The sequence below is a fragment of the Dreissena polymorpha genome, chromosome 11, assembly GCF_020536995.1.
Source record: "Dreissena polymorpha isolate Duluth1 chromosome 11, UMN_Dpol_1.0, whole genome shotgun sequence".
NCBI lineage: Eukaryota > Metazoa > Mollusca > Bivalvia > Myida > Dreissenidae > Dreissena > Dreissena polymorpha.
In genome coordinates this window covers 34,853,124-34,869,840 of record NC_068365.1, presented here as the reverse complement: position 1 = coordinate 34,869,840, position 16,717 = coordinate 34,853,124, and the positions used below count along the sequence as shown (strand labels likewise).

The 16,717-nt window shown below is 34.0% G+C and overlaps 1 protein-coding gene across 1 annotated transcript; it reads right to left on the bottom strand.

Annotated features, from left to right (window-relative positions):
- Positions 1-2,793: 2,793 nt before the first annotated feature.
- Positions 2,794-12,334, bottom strand: LOC127851290 (pyrokinin-1 receptor-like). The gene is made up of 4 exons (XM_052384983.1): positions 11,361-12,334; positions 6,665-7,210; positions 5,297-5,422; positions 2,794-3,592 (listed from the first exon to the last, which is right to left on the bottom strand). Exons 1-4 carry the CDS (start codon positions 11,605-11,607, stop codon positions 3,078-3,080), a joined length of 1,434 nt encoding a protein of 477 aa, XP_052240943.1. The 5' UTR covers positions 11,608-12,334; the 3' UTR covers positions 2,794-3,077.
- Between the last annotated feature and the right edge of the window lie 4,383 nt (positions 12,335-16,717).

The following is a 16,717-nucleotide window of genomic DNA, read 5'->3' as shown; positions in this document are numbered from 1 at the left end:
GGTCTTATCGTTGTCTGTATATCTTACATGATATTGGCCAATTAAGTCCTTATATTGTGTATTTACATACATTTATTGAGCTTAATTTCATATTTCTGACAAAACACGCTTTAATCGCATTACATTTGGCAAGTTGTGCAGAGAGATGACAAGTGTGTAAATAACAGATGTATTTTTATCCGAAACTTATATTTGCATTACAGATTAACTTAATCACAATTCAATGTTTGCTTATTTTAGAACGCACATTTATAGAAAATTAGAACGCCATTAGTCCACTAAGATTGTAAAGGCCTGTAAAACCTCGAACATATTAGGTAATCAGAAATATATCACATTGGTTTTGTGTCAGTCTATATTCAAATCCAGCCAATAAAACTGCGATTAAGATAAGCTATTTCTACGGTGTATTTCTTATTATCAAATCGATGTATGCTTATAAACGTTCATTAACAATGTAAAAGAATTTAACGTTTGTAAACATGTTTAACATGAGGCTCATCCATTTTCATAAAAACATATTTACGAAAGTGTAATCCCCGAAAGTATGTCATGCAGTGATAATACCTTTAATACCACAGGCTCCCGCGATTAAGCATCCGTTCTTTACAATAATTTCTTACTCGTTAAAAGAAGTTAATATATTAGTCAACATGAGGTATTAATGATATCGAGTAACGTCCATATCCTTGATAATAATTTTTCAATATTTGATTAAAGTGCGATGCATTGCGGAATGGTAACTTTAGGAACTGCAGCTTTTGAGTTGTAAATCATTTGAAGGGATTGCACATAACCAAGCAGTATTTCTTATCGTCTCGCTAGAGTATTTAGTTCTGAATGCAATTTCGATACCTGTAGAGGTATGAAGACAATTAGCACCGTTGAAGGTATAATCGCGCAGTGTGTGTGTGTGCTTATCGAGCATTGATGTTGAGTGGTGGATGGTAACACATATCAGTTTAAGTACGACATTATCCGAAACATGAACTATGATCAAAAGACAAGGTATGATCGTGAAACATTTAAAACAATATTTATGCCCTTATGCAATCTAACAAAAACAATTATCAGCAACATATGGAAAATACTAGTTATTCGATATATAGTTGAATTTTGGCAGACTTCATTGTACATTCTCAAGGTTATATGTTAGTTTAAGCAGTATTATTATTATCGAATAGTTACTATATGATTTGTTTAGCAATGTATTCAGCCATCAATTATTTTAATTGACGCTTTCGTGCGCTTTTTTGACGCTTTTCATTTTTTTAATCATTGGTGTGTTGTTTGTGTGATCCTTTTTCGGATAAATTTATCTAAAGACTTTACACAAAAAATTTCCTTCTAACATGGTTTCTGTAATTTAATTTCAATACATCGCAGCATATTCTTTTTTTCAGACTGGAATCTTCCATGACTGCCGTTCAAAATCAAAGATGCATTTCACGCATGCATTCAATCAACGATGCTGAATACAATTTCTAATGATACAATATAGGCACTCAAGTTTGCAGCCGGATTAAGTTTATATTTAAACACGTTCATAAACAGTTCATCAAATTGATTAAAAAATGCGGCTTAACCGAGTATTGTCAATGTGTAATTTATCCATCGACCAAACTTTTCAGGAAGAAATTACTTGGAATCGTTTTTATGAACGTTTTTAAATAAGTGGAAACAATACAAATATATCTACCGCTTAATACATATGACTTTATTTTCAACTTTCAAGTCACGAATACTTTGACGATGGTCATATGCATTATTGATATCCTTATCAAGCTTTGGCGATTGCTTAATGACGTACTTCGGTTAGAAAATAAAAGAGGTAATTGAAAACATGTGAGCATGGACTCCAAACCAACAATATGTTGTAGCTGAATATGACGGTTAAATGCTCGTTGAAAAAAACCTAGGTTTCACAGGATTGTGTCGCAACATCCAAAGCTTTCCATAATTGACATATATTTTATTTGTTTTGTTGCTTCATAAACATTCCCCAGTTTACCTTTAAACATGTGTTATAACCTGTTGTAACCTAACACAGGCATTACATGTTTAGAAACCGAACCAATACCGTACGTTTGGAAGCCTTTGTTCATTTTAGTTAAAACAATCGACCACTGTAATCGGCCAAACATATAACCTTTAGTTTATATGTCATTCAATACGTATACTTATAAATCATCCTGACAACGGGGGGAATACCTCGACACGCCGAATTATAAACCTTACATGTGACCTTTTATAGTTTCAGAAAACTAATATGATTGAACAATCTTTATCTCGCCATTTAGGTTTCCAGTTCCGTGCCTTTTCGTAAATCTCTGTAAGTGTAAGGGTAGGTTAAGAAAATGTATTATATATTTTTTTGTTTTTATAACTTAAAATGGTTTCTTTTCTTTGGAATGCATTTTTGGAACATTACATTGAATGAGAGAAGTACATACAATCAGTGGAATATTTCAATTTCAGATTTAACAGATTAATCTGTAAGTCTGTAAGTTTGTAAGTCAATATTTATAAAAACGACAGCAAACGTTATAAAGCGAATGTATTAAGAGGTCATTACTGCATTGCATCAATCAGAATAAATGTGGTTGATATTAAAGTTGTTAGACAGGGTATTAGACTTTCAAAATCTAAAAACTTTATTTTAGTTGTGTTTTTTTAAATGGTTAAAAAAACTATGTTACTTTCCAAAATTTTGAGAACATATTATGTGTTCATATAAATAACACAGTATAACTTTTTAACAATTCGTTGTATCTAAGAAAAAAATGTATTATAATGGTAGTATACTTCCGCAAGTTTATTTCAAAGAAGTACAGCAAATTAAAGTGTAATGTCATTCACTTTAATATAATCAAACTAAATAAGAGTGCATATTTCAAAGAAATTGTGTTGATATTTCAAAATAACTGTTTTATGATTTCGTTGCAGAGCACCCAACTCTAACGTTTACAAATCAACTTTTTCGATACATAGTTAAATAACAGGGATGGCCATTCCATTTTAAATTTACATACAGTATTTAAAAAAATGGCATCTTTGATATCATTTATGCACAACGTTCAACACGCGCTTTCGTCAGACAGCGAATGGTTCAACAAATCGTGCGATTCACAATAATGAACGGAACAAGGGTCCACGGTGTCTGCCGCACAAGCACTACAACAGGCTGTTTTGTGGCGGGTTGCCGCCCAACACTTCCGGAGTTCCCTGTGGTCCTCATGCTCAGTGGGCGTTTCCAGAGGCGTGGTCACCACTAATAGAAGCTCTGTGGCAGGATCAACACCTTCAAACTCACTGTTACCGTTTAATGAAAGACTAAACTGTGTTTGTATGGTGTCCGATCTCCTCACGAGTTTTTTTACGGGAATATCCGTTCGGCGTACTATGGATCTACCTGGCGGTCGCGAGAATTTGCCGCTGCAGTAATACGACTGGTGAATGCTACTATTTCTCAATGTCAAAGTTCGTTTTCTTCTGCAGTGACAAATGGTTTCTTTGAATGCCTCTCTGTACCGCTTGGACATTACGTTGTACAGTATCGGATTCACGATTGACCCGACGAAATACAAGACACCTGTGTGCAGAAAAAACAATCACAATTATAAACCAAATGCGACGTAAAAAGTACGCATTAATAAACATATCTAACATTGTTTTTTTTCACGGGCTGAAACGCATCATCTTTCAAAAGTGTTCTAATCATTAACTGGATTATGGTAATGATTCAGAACGTTAATTGTTTGGTTTCAGCTTCTTAAATGACTAAAGATCAATTTGGTCGTCAGTGAGGACATCTGCATTAAAATGGTGTTAAGAAATAGTCATACACGAATGTACTATGCGTTACAGACGTGCCGTATATAAGCATATATTAAAATTGCTCCTTATTCGACATGTATGTTTAATAATACTAATCTATGTTTTATACTTGTAATAAGTTGACAACGGACGACATTACACATAATGTCAGCTTTCATTGCAAGCCATATAGCACATATATTTAATTGGCAACTCTTTACCCGTAACGCATGGTGGGTCATATGCATTCCATTGTGGGTTACGGGCATTCAGTACATTCAAATAAACTTAAAATGTTCGTTGTTCGTCTTTGATGTTAAGCAATGGAAGCCTATGTTTATTATTGTTATTAGTGGCATAGAGAAGGCGTTGCCAATAATGATACGATAGTTTGACTTTAAATGACAGATAACGGACAGCATGCAACTTGTTACTTGAGACGCATACATTATATTACATTAGCCGTTTTCGTTTGCTATTCAGATTTCTAGATTATATTTGTACTTGACAAGCTGCATATTTACGCACAATAATTGTTCAATTTAAACCAAAATGCACTACGCTTGCGTGGAATAAACTTGATTGCTGTAAGTACGTGGCTCCAGATTTGATACGATACACTTTCTAATTATTTATTCTTGAAATCATACTGAAGCTCTTAGGCTCCCCTGATAAAATCGTTCAAATAAAGCCATTATTTGTCAAACTTCGAACTATTGAACGATTTATGATTAAGATCCTTGAAAATAATGGCATATGCCACAAAGCAAGAATTTCAATGCAATCAAATGCACGAGAGAAAGAAAGGATAGACCTAGGTCGCTCACCTGTGTAATATAACGTGGTAAGTTTGAAACCAATGGTAATGATTGGATACATATTTAAAAGGGACCACAAATCAAAATCGCATACCAAATATGAAAGCGGTGTTCTTTTTGATCTCGGAATATTTGCTTGTTCGTAATTATGCTACATAGTGTAATAAAATAAACCAACCGCATACTCTAAGGCAATTAAACCAATGGTATATACGGCTTTGGGTTATTGTTTAAGATAAGAATTTTATCAAATTTATTTTCTATCTGTAGGGACGCACTAAATTCTAAACTTGAGAGAGGATCAATCATTCTTGTGAAGATGCAACAAAATCTTTCTAACGTTTTAAAACAAGATGTCATTTGAATTTACTCACGTCGCGGGACTGACAACTGCCCAACCCAATAGCTCACCCCGTGCATTGCACCTGTGAGCTTACAGCAGTGCATGTGTAAAATGAAGATTGCGACCCCAAATACTACCCTAAATCATGAGGAAATACGATGGCTTCCGTGAGAATAAAGGCTTTTGAAAATAGTCAGTGTTTAAAAATAGCTTGACATGATGCTTGGCATGCTTTATCAGATAAGTACGTTTGTCAATACGAAACGTGTAAAATGTATATATCACCTTTTGCATTTCAATATCGAGTTAATGGGCAAACCTGATATGTAGAATAAAGCGCTCTGTAAATGGAGCAGCAGCGGGGTCCAGTTTTTGTTGTAGATAGTGAGCAGACGCTGCGCGTGGAACGGAGCCCAGCACGTGAAGAATGCCACCACCACAGCGACTGAAAAACACAAACTGGATTTAGATTTACAATATGTAATTTAATGGCGGATAAGATGATCTCATTGTATATCAATAAAGTAATTTGGAGATGCTAGTTAGATAACAAATAAAAACCATTATAAGAACGGGTTATGTTTTCTGAGGCGTTTTCCATTTCTCCTCTTTAAAATATTGAATTGAAATGAAATTCAACGAGCAGCGCTCTGAGATAGCTGGGCGTGATTTCTGTGGATTGTGTGTGTTTTTTGTTGGGGGATTCATTAATTGAATATTTCCTTTAAAGTAAGTCTCTTCGAAACGAATATTCAGCTTATGCGGAAAGTGTTGTCCCTGATTAACGTGTGCGGATTGCAAAGTCTTATCTGGGACGACGCTTGACGCACATGCATTATGCATGGCTTTCCCTGAGTGCGGCTTAAATAAGCATGAATATGTTTTAATGTTGAAAAGCGGTAATGCCCGATAATTTAACCTTGAAACTGAAAAGGTTGATTAGTTGTGTGCGTGATGGTTATATACAGTGTACTAGTAATTCGCCTTTGTTTCAATTAAAAAGAATTTCAATATACTAAGTGAGAGAAACGTGTAGTTCCGTTCTTATCTTTGACATATTCGAGGAAAGGTACCTGTTGTGTTCATGGTTAACACACTATTTTTGCCATGCTTCATTAAATTACATGCTTTGATAACAACAAACATAACAAAAGCTATCCGCTTTGTGTTTTAAATAGCCAAAGTCAAACAAAGCTACATTATTAAATATAGATAATTATGCGATATTTATTTAGTACACTATAAATGGTTTTTACGTGTATGCGGTCAAATAACATATTATCGTCATTATTTTCTACACGCAATGAACAATGTTTGTACATATAGGCGATATGTCATGGCATGTGTTTATTTTTATATGAACATATAGAAACAGGATACCATTGACTGAAATCTCAAATCGCTAGAATAATAACGCAGGATGAATATTTCAGGAAAAGAAACAGAACGAATTTAATACCACGCCTAATGAAAGATCTCATAGTAACTATAAATTGCCGGCAAACTGATCTCGTTCGTGAGTAAATCGAGTATATCCCATAGATATTAGGATGTCCAGAATGTATTCAATAAGATTTACAATAGATATAACTCCCCTATCTAGAATTGACCAGTGTGAATCGTATGACGAATACGCATTTTCCGTGATGAGATCGCATGATATGATGGCATTATTTGGCATACTTACTAAGCATTCTGAACACAGATTTTCCAGACTGGCTCACTTGAGTAGCGCTGTTGGATTTGGTCTCCTGGGATGCCACCCTCTGAAGTGCCGCCCGACGGAGTGATATAGCTATCAGTATGTAAAGAACGCAAATAATTGCGAGTGGGAATACGAAGAAAAGAAACGTTGACAACTGGAAAATGTACACCATGGTGGGATGATACTTTTCTGGTATATTGCAAATTAGAGACTCCGGCAGCGGAGTACCGCTGTGGTTTGAACCGCCGGTGTAATAAAATAGTTCCGTACGTAGCGGGTATGGCAACGCACACAGCAGCGACAGCGTCCATATGGCGATGATGATTTTTATACTTCGAGATAGGCTTGCGAATTTATGAGCTTTCAAGGGGTGGCATATTGCGACGTAGCGCTCCACCGTAAATGCAGTGATGGTCAGTACGGACGCGTACGAGGTCATCTCTTGTAGGAGAGACTTGATGTAGCAGAATATTTCCCCGAATCGCCATGGGTAGGACTCATAAATGGAGTAAGCCTCTGGCGGTAGCGCTGAAAACAAGACCGGAAAAGTGTATGTTACGTGTGTTACAATACAGTATCTACGGTCAAAGAAATAAAGACATATTTAAAAAAATAAATGTTCTATTGTCTGAGTAAAGAATAGTTATGTAGTAAACAAAAAATAATGTATGTTTCATTCAATGTTTGGTTATTTATTACGTCTTAGTGAAGCTTTGCTCAACACAATTTGACCATTTAACATTGCACTTGTGTAAAAGTGGTCGATACGGCATATGACATTCTATAAACATAGTACTTTAAGTGCCTTTTATCGCGTATTCGTGTGAAGTGCTGCCTATGTTCGTTCAACGAAGTCAGGAGATTTAATTGGCAAAACACACCATATTTTTAAATTCCGTTCGTGAAAACCAGCGAGTTTATAGAATTATGTCGTTGGTACATCAAAACGGCAACAATATTTATATATACATTAAAGACGTTTCATTTATTTTTATATAATATTTTAGTTTTGACCAAGCGCTATGCTTTAATGTTTTACCAGTAATTCCACTACAACAACTGAAACATTTATTTAACAAGTTTGATTAGCAAGAAAACACTGCCAAAATCACGAAATAAACTATAGATTTGTGAGTTATTTTAAGACTATAACTACTGCACAGACAGGGCGTGTGTGCATTTCAAATGATATATAATGGAACTGTTATGGGCGGAAATAGACAATGATTGATACCATGAGGAAGATATGATTGTGTTTTGACGTGAAGCAAATTTGCGCTAATTTATCCATTAGGTTATTTGAACGTATTATTAATATTAGCGGATGGAAAGATGACAATAGACAGTTAACATTTTAAGTGAGGGAACTGTTAAAATGCGAATTCCTATTCAGTTCAAATGCTTACTTTATCAAGCAAAATATTAATACTTTAAAATTTCAACGCCAGCATGCATTTGTGTAGAACGTTTGTTAAATGCTCCTGCAAGCTAACTCTGCAACAGCAGGCGATTATATTATTACAACACACAAAGTTTATGCCTAAATATCATATAATCATCACGTATGTATTTATTGAAGTATCGACTACTCTATTATAATCTGCAATAATGATTTACCATTGCCTTTGAATTGTGTGTGCTTTGCTAATTCAACTCTTTGATAGAAACGAGCACCTGTAAACCGGTGATTTATAACAGAGCACTGTGGTTATGTTTGTAAAATTCGTTCAATAGAAAGAAATATTGTATCAATTGCTTTACTGTGGTGATTTCAATCTAATTTTTGTAAAATCAGGATCGGCTAATTATTGGTATGATTTGAAATTGCACACATTTGGTGGTGCTCTATTGGTCATATGATGCAAAACATGCGTGATGCTGAAAACAGTCACATACAATTATATTAATAAGCTAAGACGATAGTAATTGATACAAATAGTTCATAAATTAAATAGAACTACACCAATATATTTTTCATGTTCGCTTAATGTAATTTCTTTGCTTTTTCTCTCAGTTCAACATCACTGTTTGTTCATCGAATAATCTATTTACTCTCGTATGGCATTAATTGTTACGTTATAGTTTGTGGCTCTGATGCAAATGATGTGAACGGGGAAAGGAAAAATTTACCTTTATTAATTCATTTAATAATATTGTCTTAAGAAAGTCGAGGCGGGCATCGTACACCAGGTGTTTTCAATCTTCTATCAATGTAAAGCTTATATAAATATGCGTTGCCACGCGCTTTTGTCCGGAGAATGCAACTTTCAGGTGGTGATTAAATAAACTATTGTAGTACTCAGGCCTTTCATTAAACATCGTTTTTTATTGTAACGGTAATAACTTGCAATTATTGTATATTACTCCAAATTTGCTCAGGATCACTTTTTATTTTCACATTATCTTCAATTTAATTTAATTTTATTTAAATTGTTATTTTGCAGGTTTTGATATTAGGATGTGTGTTTTTTTTGTTTGTTTTGTTTTTATGTATTGATTTATCATTTATGCGCGACGCTGGCTGAATCTAGCTAGGAGTGAACTTCAAATTACTATAAACAGTGATCCTTAGCAAAGTGTTAGTAGTATATGTGCATTTGCCTTAATGTATTCAATAATTTTGTGGAATTCATTCCTCAAAATGTTTAGTGTATTTATGATGTCCTGCAATCGACATATTGCAAAATAGTTGACAAATGTTCGAATATATATTTTAATTTATGTGTATATATATACAAATGGTAAAGAAATTATTATAAAAAAAATCATTAACGCATACTTTACAGACCCACAAATATATTTAAATGTTAAGCCATAGGGAAAATCATGTTTCTAATAACAAAATGCATATGCTGCATTTTATAAAGTAAAAAACAGGCAAGCATATTCGCGTGCTGAAATGAATACAAACATTTCGTCTATTTGTTTATTTGTATCCGCATTGAGAATCATTCTCAGTATCAACAACTTTTCCGCTAAAGTTAATCAATTTACAAGTTATCTATCTATTTACTAAAACAATTAATTATGTTGACAGATACATTAAAATAACTAGAAATTGCTTTCTATCTAACGCGTTATTTCATACAGATGGAGTAAAGGAGAACAATTATTTACGATGTTACATTTTGTATCAGTAATTAACCCATTAAAAAAAGGCCTTGGCAAACAGCGTAGACCCTGAGCTGTTTGCTTTAAGGAATTTCTGTAGCAAATATTCTAAATAAATTAATATACTAGACATCCCTAATTTTTTAAATAAATTGATCCAATTTAGAAGGGATTAAAGCGTCCACTAGGCAACAATGGTTTAAGCACTAATGTCGAGTTCTGAAGCTTACATCGAAACAACGAAGGTTTCAGTTCAGGTTTTGGTTTTCAAACTTGTCAAAACCTAAACAATGATTATTGCGATTCTTTAAGATGACAGTAGTCTGTGTGTACATTATAACTTTTTTAGCGTAACAAATTGCTTTATTCGAGTGACAAAACATGGCAGCCCGTGCAGATATTTAAAGCAATCTTTACTATAGTAATGACAAACTCAAGGACAAAATGTGACTTTATCTTTACGAGCAATATAAAGACGGAATCGGTCTTCTTTGTATCCACATTACAAGTTACTTGTTAGTGTTGTTTGTAAACAATGTGAAGTTGATGTCAACACGACCTTATTGTGACAAATTAATTAAAGGTATTTGTGGTGTGATTGAAATATAAATATTTATACAACTCAGAAAAATTCATGTTTAGGTCTACATTTGTATCGATGGTGTGGTTATTTTGTGAAACCGAGCATGCTGTGTTATTAAATATGAATATATGTCCGTAACAAAATGTCAAATATCATTACATGGCTATAATCGTCTCTTAAAAAATTCATAGAAGTCAAATATAACCGATCTGACTTTGAAACACGAAACTATCGATTACACATTGATCACAACTTCTGTTTTTGTTTAAAGCGTTCGTTAATAGAGTCTAAAAATTGTTTACGTTTTTATGTGTTACCGTTGAAAACACAATCATTTAAATAGATGGTAGTGCAGCAAGCAATTAAACTTTGTGCATTGAGCTGATTATGTCCTTCATTTAAAATTCCTAGTTTTGTTATGGCCTTTGAGTTGTGGTATTAAACGAATGATTAAAATAAATGTTGACATTTACATCATATGTAACCATTTTATATTTACCTAATCGAACATAATTTGTTCGGGCTTCGTTAGAAAAGTTAGTATAATAGTCTCTAATAGCATTGTTTGCCACATTTGTCAAGATTTCATTAATGATAAATAATGTCTAATTAGCTACGAATGCATGGATAATTGGATTTTTAAGGGGAAACCATGCGGATCGCAGACATTTATTTATAGTTTTTACCTGATTTTTTAATAAGCTTGTAAAAAAAAACGTTGTATGACTATATATAACATAATAACAAAAAACAAAGAATTTTTAATAAGTCACAATAATACTTAATGTTATATAATTTACTAATATTTATAATGCATTTGTAACAAGTTATCCACCATTTATGACCATTTTGTAACACGACAAAATATATTACTACGTGTGTATATATCAGTAAAAAGCATTAATATTTTTTAAATTTTCATAAAAAGATGAAGTTGTAACAAATCATCTCTAATGATGACCAGTGTATGGATGAACAACTTACCTAAAATTATAATCAATACATCGGATATCGCCAAACTGAAGATATAGTAGTTTGTGGCCGTCTGCATGTAGCTGTTGCGGATGATCACGATGCACGTGCACACATTCCCGACCGTACCGGAAATAAAGATGACGCAATAGATGGTCAACAGGACCACGAGTGACCACGTGTCCTGGTAGCGAGGTCCAAGGGATTGGCGAAGAATGTCAAGATCGGATATCGAGTCATTTAATAATTTGTCCGTCATTGTTTGTACATTATGTACATCGCTAACGCATAAGTGTATTGTATTGCATTTGTGTTAAACCGCTGTACAGTCCAGTTTATTTGTGTTTGAAAGTCACTGGGGAATATCAAGGCCGCATACTGGAAATAAGGTATTTCGTGTTACAATATGTGCACCTTTAAATTTACTTCACAATAATTTTTTGTTTTCCTTCTATACTAAATGTATTTCTCGATTCTTCAGTTACCTAAAAATATCCTAGTAAAATACATTTATCTGCTTACTTTAATCCGTTGTATTAGAAACAAACGACACTTAGTAAACACAAACAGATACATAAATGTTATTCATAACTTTAGATTTGCATCATAATTTTTAGCATTAACTGGAAATGTGAGTGTTTATCTATTGTTGATATTTATTAATTTGACGGATCACGAATACTCGAATTTCCGCTTCCCGTTGTTTATTAATCAAATCCGGTTTCGCAAGCATTTGCACCGTACGTATATCAGATCTTCAACATTATCCAATCTGCATATATTTGTGTATAATAACAAGGTTTGCTTTATTCATTTTTCTCACACCATTATTTTTGTCAAATCACAATAATTAATTTAAATACTATTTATTACATATCCAGTGTTAATGATTGTCTTGGTACTTTACTATATATTAAACATAATGTATTAAAGATCCCGCACATAAGCAAATTATTAGTTCGATATAAAATGCACATTTATTTTTTCCTGTGTCATCATAGTAGAATACAAAATCCTTGCATGAGGAACACTAACGCTTTGCCGCCGTTGCTCATCGTTTTAAACCGATGAACTAATCACGTGGTTGTATGCGAGTTAATTCAGTTTTTAGACTAAGGGAGGATACTCTAAATAAGTAGTGCGTTCGAAGTAATCCAAACCACTCGCAATGAGCTCCCCTGGTACAATAATAGCCAAACGGGACAATCTATGATCTTATTATGCGTTGAATACGTGCACAGTCCTGCGCGTTTGACAACCAACATAGATTTAACATCTTTTTGAGCACAAACACTGTTCACAATGTTTTACCGCCATATACGAGTTTATCACAAGTTCAGTCCATCCAGATATGGAAGGAAGTTTTACAACTGTAACCCTATGAAGTTCAATTGCCTGGTGATGTGCTCTAAAAACGTGTTTATATCTGTCCGTCAAATAGCTTTTCCGCTTCAACGGTTTAAAAAAGAATACCATAATTGTAGAGAGGTACTCACTTGATCAGAGCTGAACTATTTTACGTAGATTATAAACTTAATTGTATGTTTCCTCGTCGCCGATCGTTTTATATGATTTGTTCAATCAATAATGTTTCAACACATTGAAGATGGTATAACGTAAATCGGTATAACAGTACCTATGTTTAGTTGTGTCGTCTTTTATGAACAAATGCATGTTATTACTGCAGTTATAGTCAGTTTGCGACCAATTTTTAGCAGAAATAAAATATGTTATAGGTTTTATTTCTGAAGAATGTATAAAATTATAAAAAAATAATTCTTATTTGCTATATAATGAATAAACAAATAACCTACTAAGGAAACCACTTCACACTTTTTCCGGGCCGACTATGATCGACATCACTGAAAATACCCAATATATGTCAGGCTTTTAAAAAGATTAAACAACGTTCAAAGACAAGTAAATGTTTAATTATCTGGTTCAGTAGGCTAACATTCATTAAACAACATGTCTGGGCGTCGGACAACCAAACCATGCTACGTTACCGCTAGGTACACGAGTTAAACAGACGTTTGACACTATTCGTACAACCATTGTTATGTTACAAAATCTTGTTTTCGGACAATCATACACCATGTGACCATGTAACAACCTAGACAACTCAAAAGATTACATCTGTGAAGGTTGATGACCGATCCAAGAAACATTAAATGACGCACAGCACTAAGCTGTATGTGTTATAACATATTTAACACACCATCGTCGTTAAAAATAAAAAGCTTAACCGTTAAAGGCGTGATCAGGCGTGATCTCAGAGTGCGTTGATGGAATAATTCTGCTAACTTATTTAAATATAATTGACTTGAGACTATCCGTGGCGCAATCGTGAAACATCGACTCAATCGTAATACATCGGCTATCTACGGACTCCTCCGTAATAGCCCTATTCCACTACGAAAACAAGCCCACGATTCGCTACGATTTATCACATTTATTGAATCGGGAAGACTCGTGACAGTCTACGATTCAGTTACGACACTGGTACGATTGAGTTACGACGAATCGTGTGGTTCGGTTGATTTTTGCGAATAGGGTCGCGACTTCAATACGATGTGTAAGAATCTACTGCGACTGTACTACGCACGATGCAGATCGGTCGCGACTAAGCTAGGACCTCACCGAACGCAACCATGAATTAGGCGCCAATATCACCAGTCATTGTCACCGTGCCTTTACCGGTTGCACCACCGGTCTCTGAATCTGCAACATAGAGTTCCACATCTTGATCTTCAAAATCCATAGGAGGCGGATTTGCTCCTTTTGGGGGACTTTCTGTGCTATCTTCTTCGATTGTATTCTTCCCCCTGCCCTTGTCTTTCTTGCCAGATTTGATTATAAACAAATAACCTGTTATTCGATTGACATTTCGAGTCTGAATACAGAAAATGTGCATGATTTTGATGTAAATATCGATGAACTGGATATGGATTTTACAGTAGATGAAGTGGAAAAAACAATACTATCACTCAAAACAAATAAAAGTTGCGATCTTGATGGAAATGTTTGCGACTTTATTATAGACGCAAAACATTTTATTGCACCTTATCTTGTGGTCATATTTAACTACATTTTTACTTAACGGTACCTATCCTGACGCATGGGCCAAGGGTGTAATTGTCCCTATTCACAAAAAGGGCGATACTAAAAATCCTTCGAATTATCGGGGTATAACTTTAATCAATATTACTGCTAAATTGTTTTCTATGCTGCTAAGAAATCGAATTAATAAATGGTGTGAAAATAACAAAAAACTTAATGACTCACAATTTGGCTTCAGGGACAACCATAGTACAACTGACTGCATTTTTATCTTGCATTTAATTATCAAAAAAGTTTGAGCATCCAGAAACAAATTGTTCTGTGCTTTTATAGATTATGAAAAGGCTTTCGATACTGTAAACCACGATATATTATGGGTAAAACTGGTGCAATCAGGCCTGCGCTGTAAGATTATAAACATTATTAAGTCAATCTATTCAAACATAAAAGCATGTGTCCGATCAAGCTTGACCATGAACTTTTCAGAGTTGTTTGACATATCAATAGGCTTAAAACAAGGTGAGCCACTCTCACCTCTTTTATTTTTACTTTTTATTAATGATATCATTAATTATATTGATATGGTATATCTATCAGACAAAGATATTGAACAGTTATCATTGTATCTTCTGTTATTTGCTGACGACATCGCACTGTTTACCACTAATCCGATAAGTCTTCAAGCACAACTTGATAGTATATCGCAATACTCCACATCATTTGGATTAAAAATTAATGTTAACAAAACTAAAGTATGTATCTTTGAAACGAGTAAAAGTCATCATAATTATCAGTGGACTATAAATGAACAAATCATTGAAATTGTTGATAGTTTTTGCTACTTAGGTGTAAAATTGTATTATACAGATAATATGCGATAATGCTGTCAAAGCTCTCTCTGATCAATCCCTGAAAGCTTATCATAGTCTTTTGTGCTTATTTAATAATGTTAAAATGGATGTTAAGACCAAAGTATATCTATTTGATTGTATGATTCTACCTATTCTGCTGTACGGCTCAGAAGTATGGGGAATATATAACTTTAATGAAATTCATGCCTTACATTTTAAATTTTTGAAAATAATTCTTGGTGTAAAACAATCAACACCAAATATGGCTGTATTAGGTGAAACCGGCAAATATCCATTAGCAGTGTTGTGTAAAGAAAGATCTCTTAAATTTTATATAAAAATAATGAATAAGACAGATTCCATTACTGTATAGAGTGTTCGCAAATCAAAGAAATATTAATACCTTTTGCTGGTTTAAAGCATGCAAATCCTACTTTGATTGTCTGTGGAATGGTGATCTTTTTGAAAAATTCTAATATCAGCATTAATTTTGCCTCAGTGAAACAACGGATCCGTGACCAGTTCCAACAAACATGGTTAGAATCCATTTCAAATATGCCTAAGCTATCTTACTACTGTAAATTTAAAAGTACTTTTGAATATGAGGACTATTTAGACTTTGTATCACACGAAAAATCAAGAATATCACTTACAAGACTTCGTCTGAGCTCTCATAATCTTGAAATCGAAACGGGAAGATACAGAAATGTAGATCGCAATAATAGAGTGTGTAGATTATGTTCATTAAACACTATTGAATCCGAATACCATTTCTTGCTATGTTGTACAGCTTTTACTAACATTAGGAAAAAATACCTAGTAAATACTTCCTGGCCGTCTATGAATATCTTTATTAATTTCATGTCATCTAGATCTAAACGAAAAATCAGAAGCGTTGCTAAATATTGTTATAATGCTTCGATTTTACGTGATGCATTGCTTGCTGTGTGAACTCTGAATATACCTATTTGATGTATATATTTTGATGTTTAAAAAGTCATATAATATGTGGGTTTATGTATTTATGTATGTATGACTGTGTGTATATATATGATATGTGTCTGTGTGTCTTGGCCATAATCTTTATATTTTTTGTAAATGGCCCAAGGCAATGCTTTTGCCGTTTTTGCCAATAAACGAAACGAAACGAATTCATAAAAATCCCTAACAACTGAATGACTGAAAAAACTGAGCAGCTCTGTTTATATAACACACTCATTCTCCGAAAATCGTTACTGTTTCGTTACTAAATCGCGAGAATCTTAGCGGGCTCGCAACTCACTCGGGTGAACTCGTGAGAGTCTGGACAAAGTCGTAGCTGATTCGTAGACAGATCACGTGATCACCGATTTCCCGATTGAGTCACGAAGTTATCTACGATTCGATTTCGACTCCCAAGAACGCACAACGACGCTGTTACGAGTCAACTGCGATTAAATTTCAGTCTTGGAGGTCGTG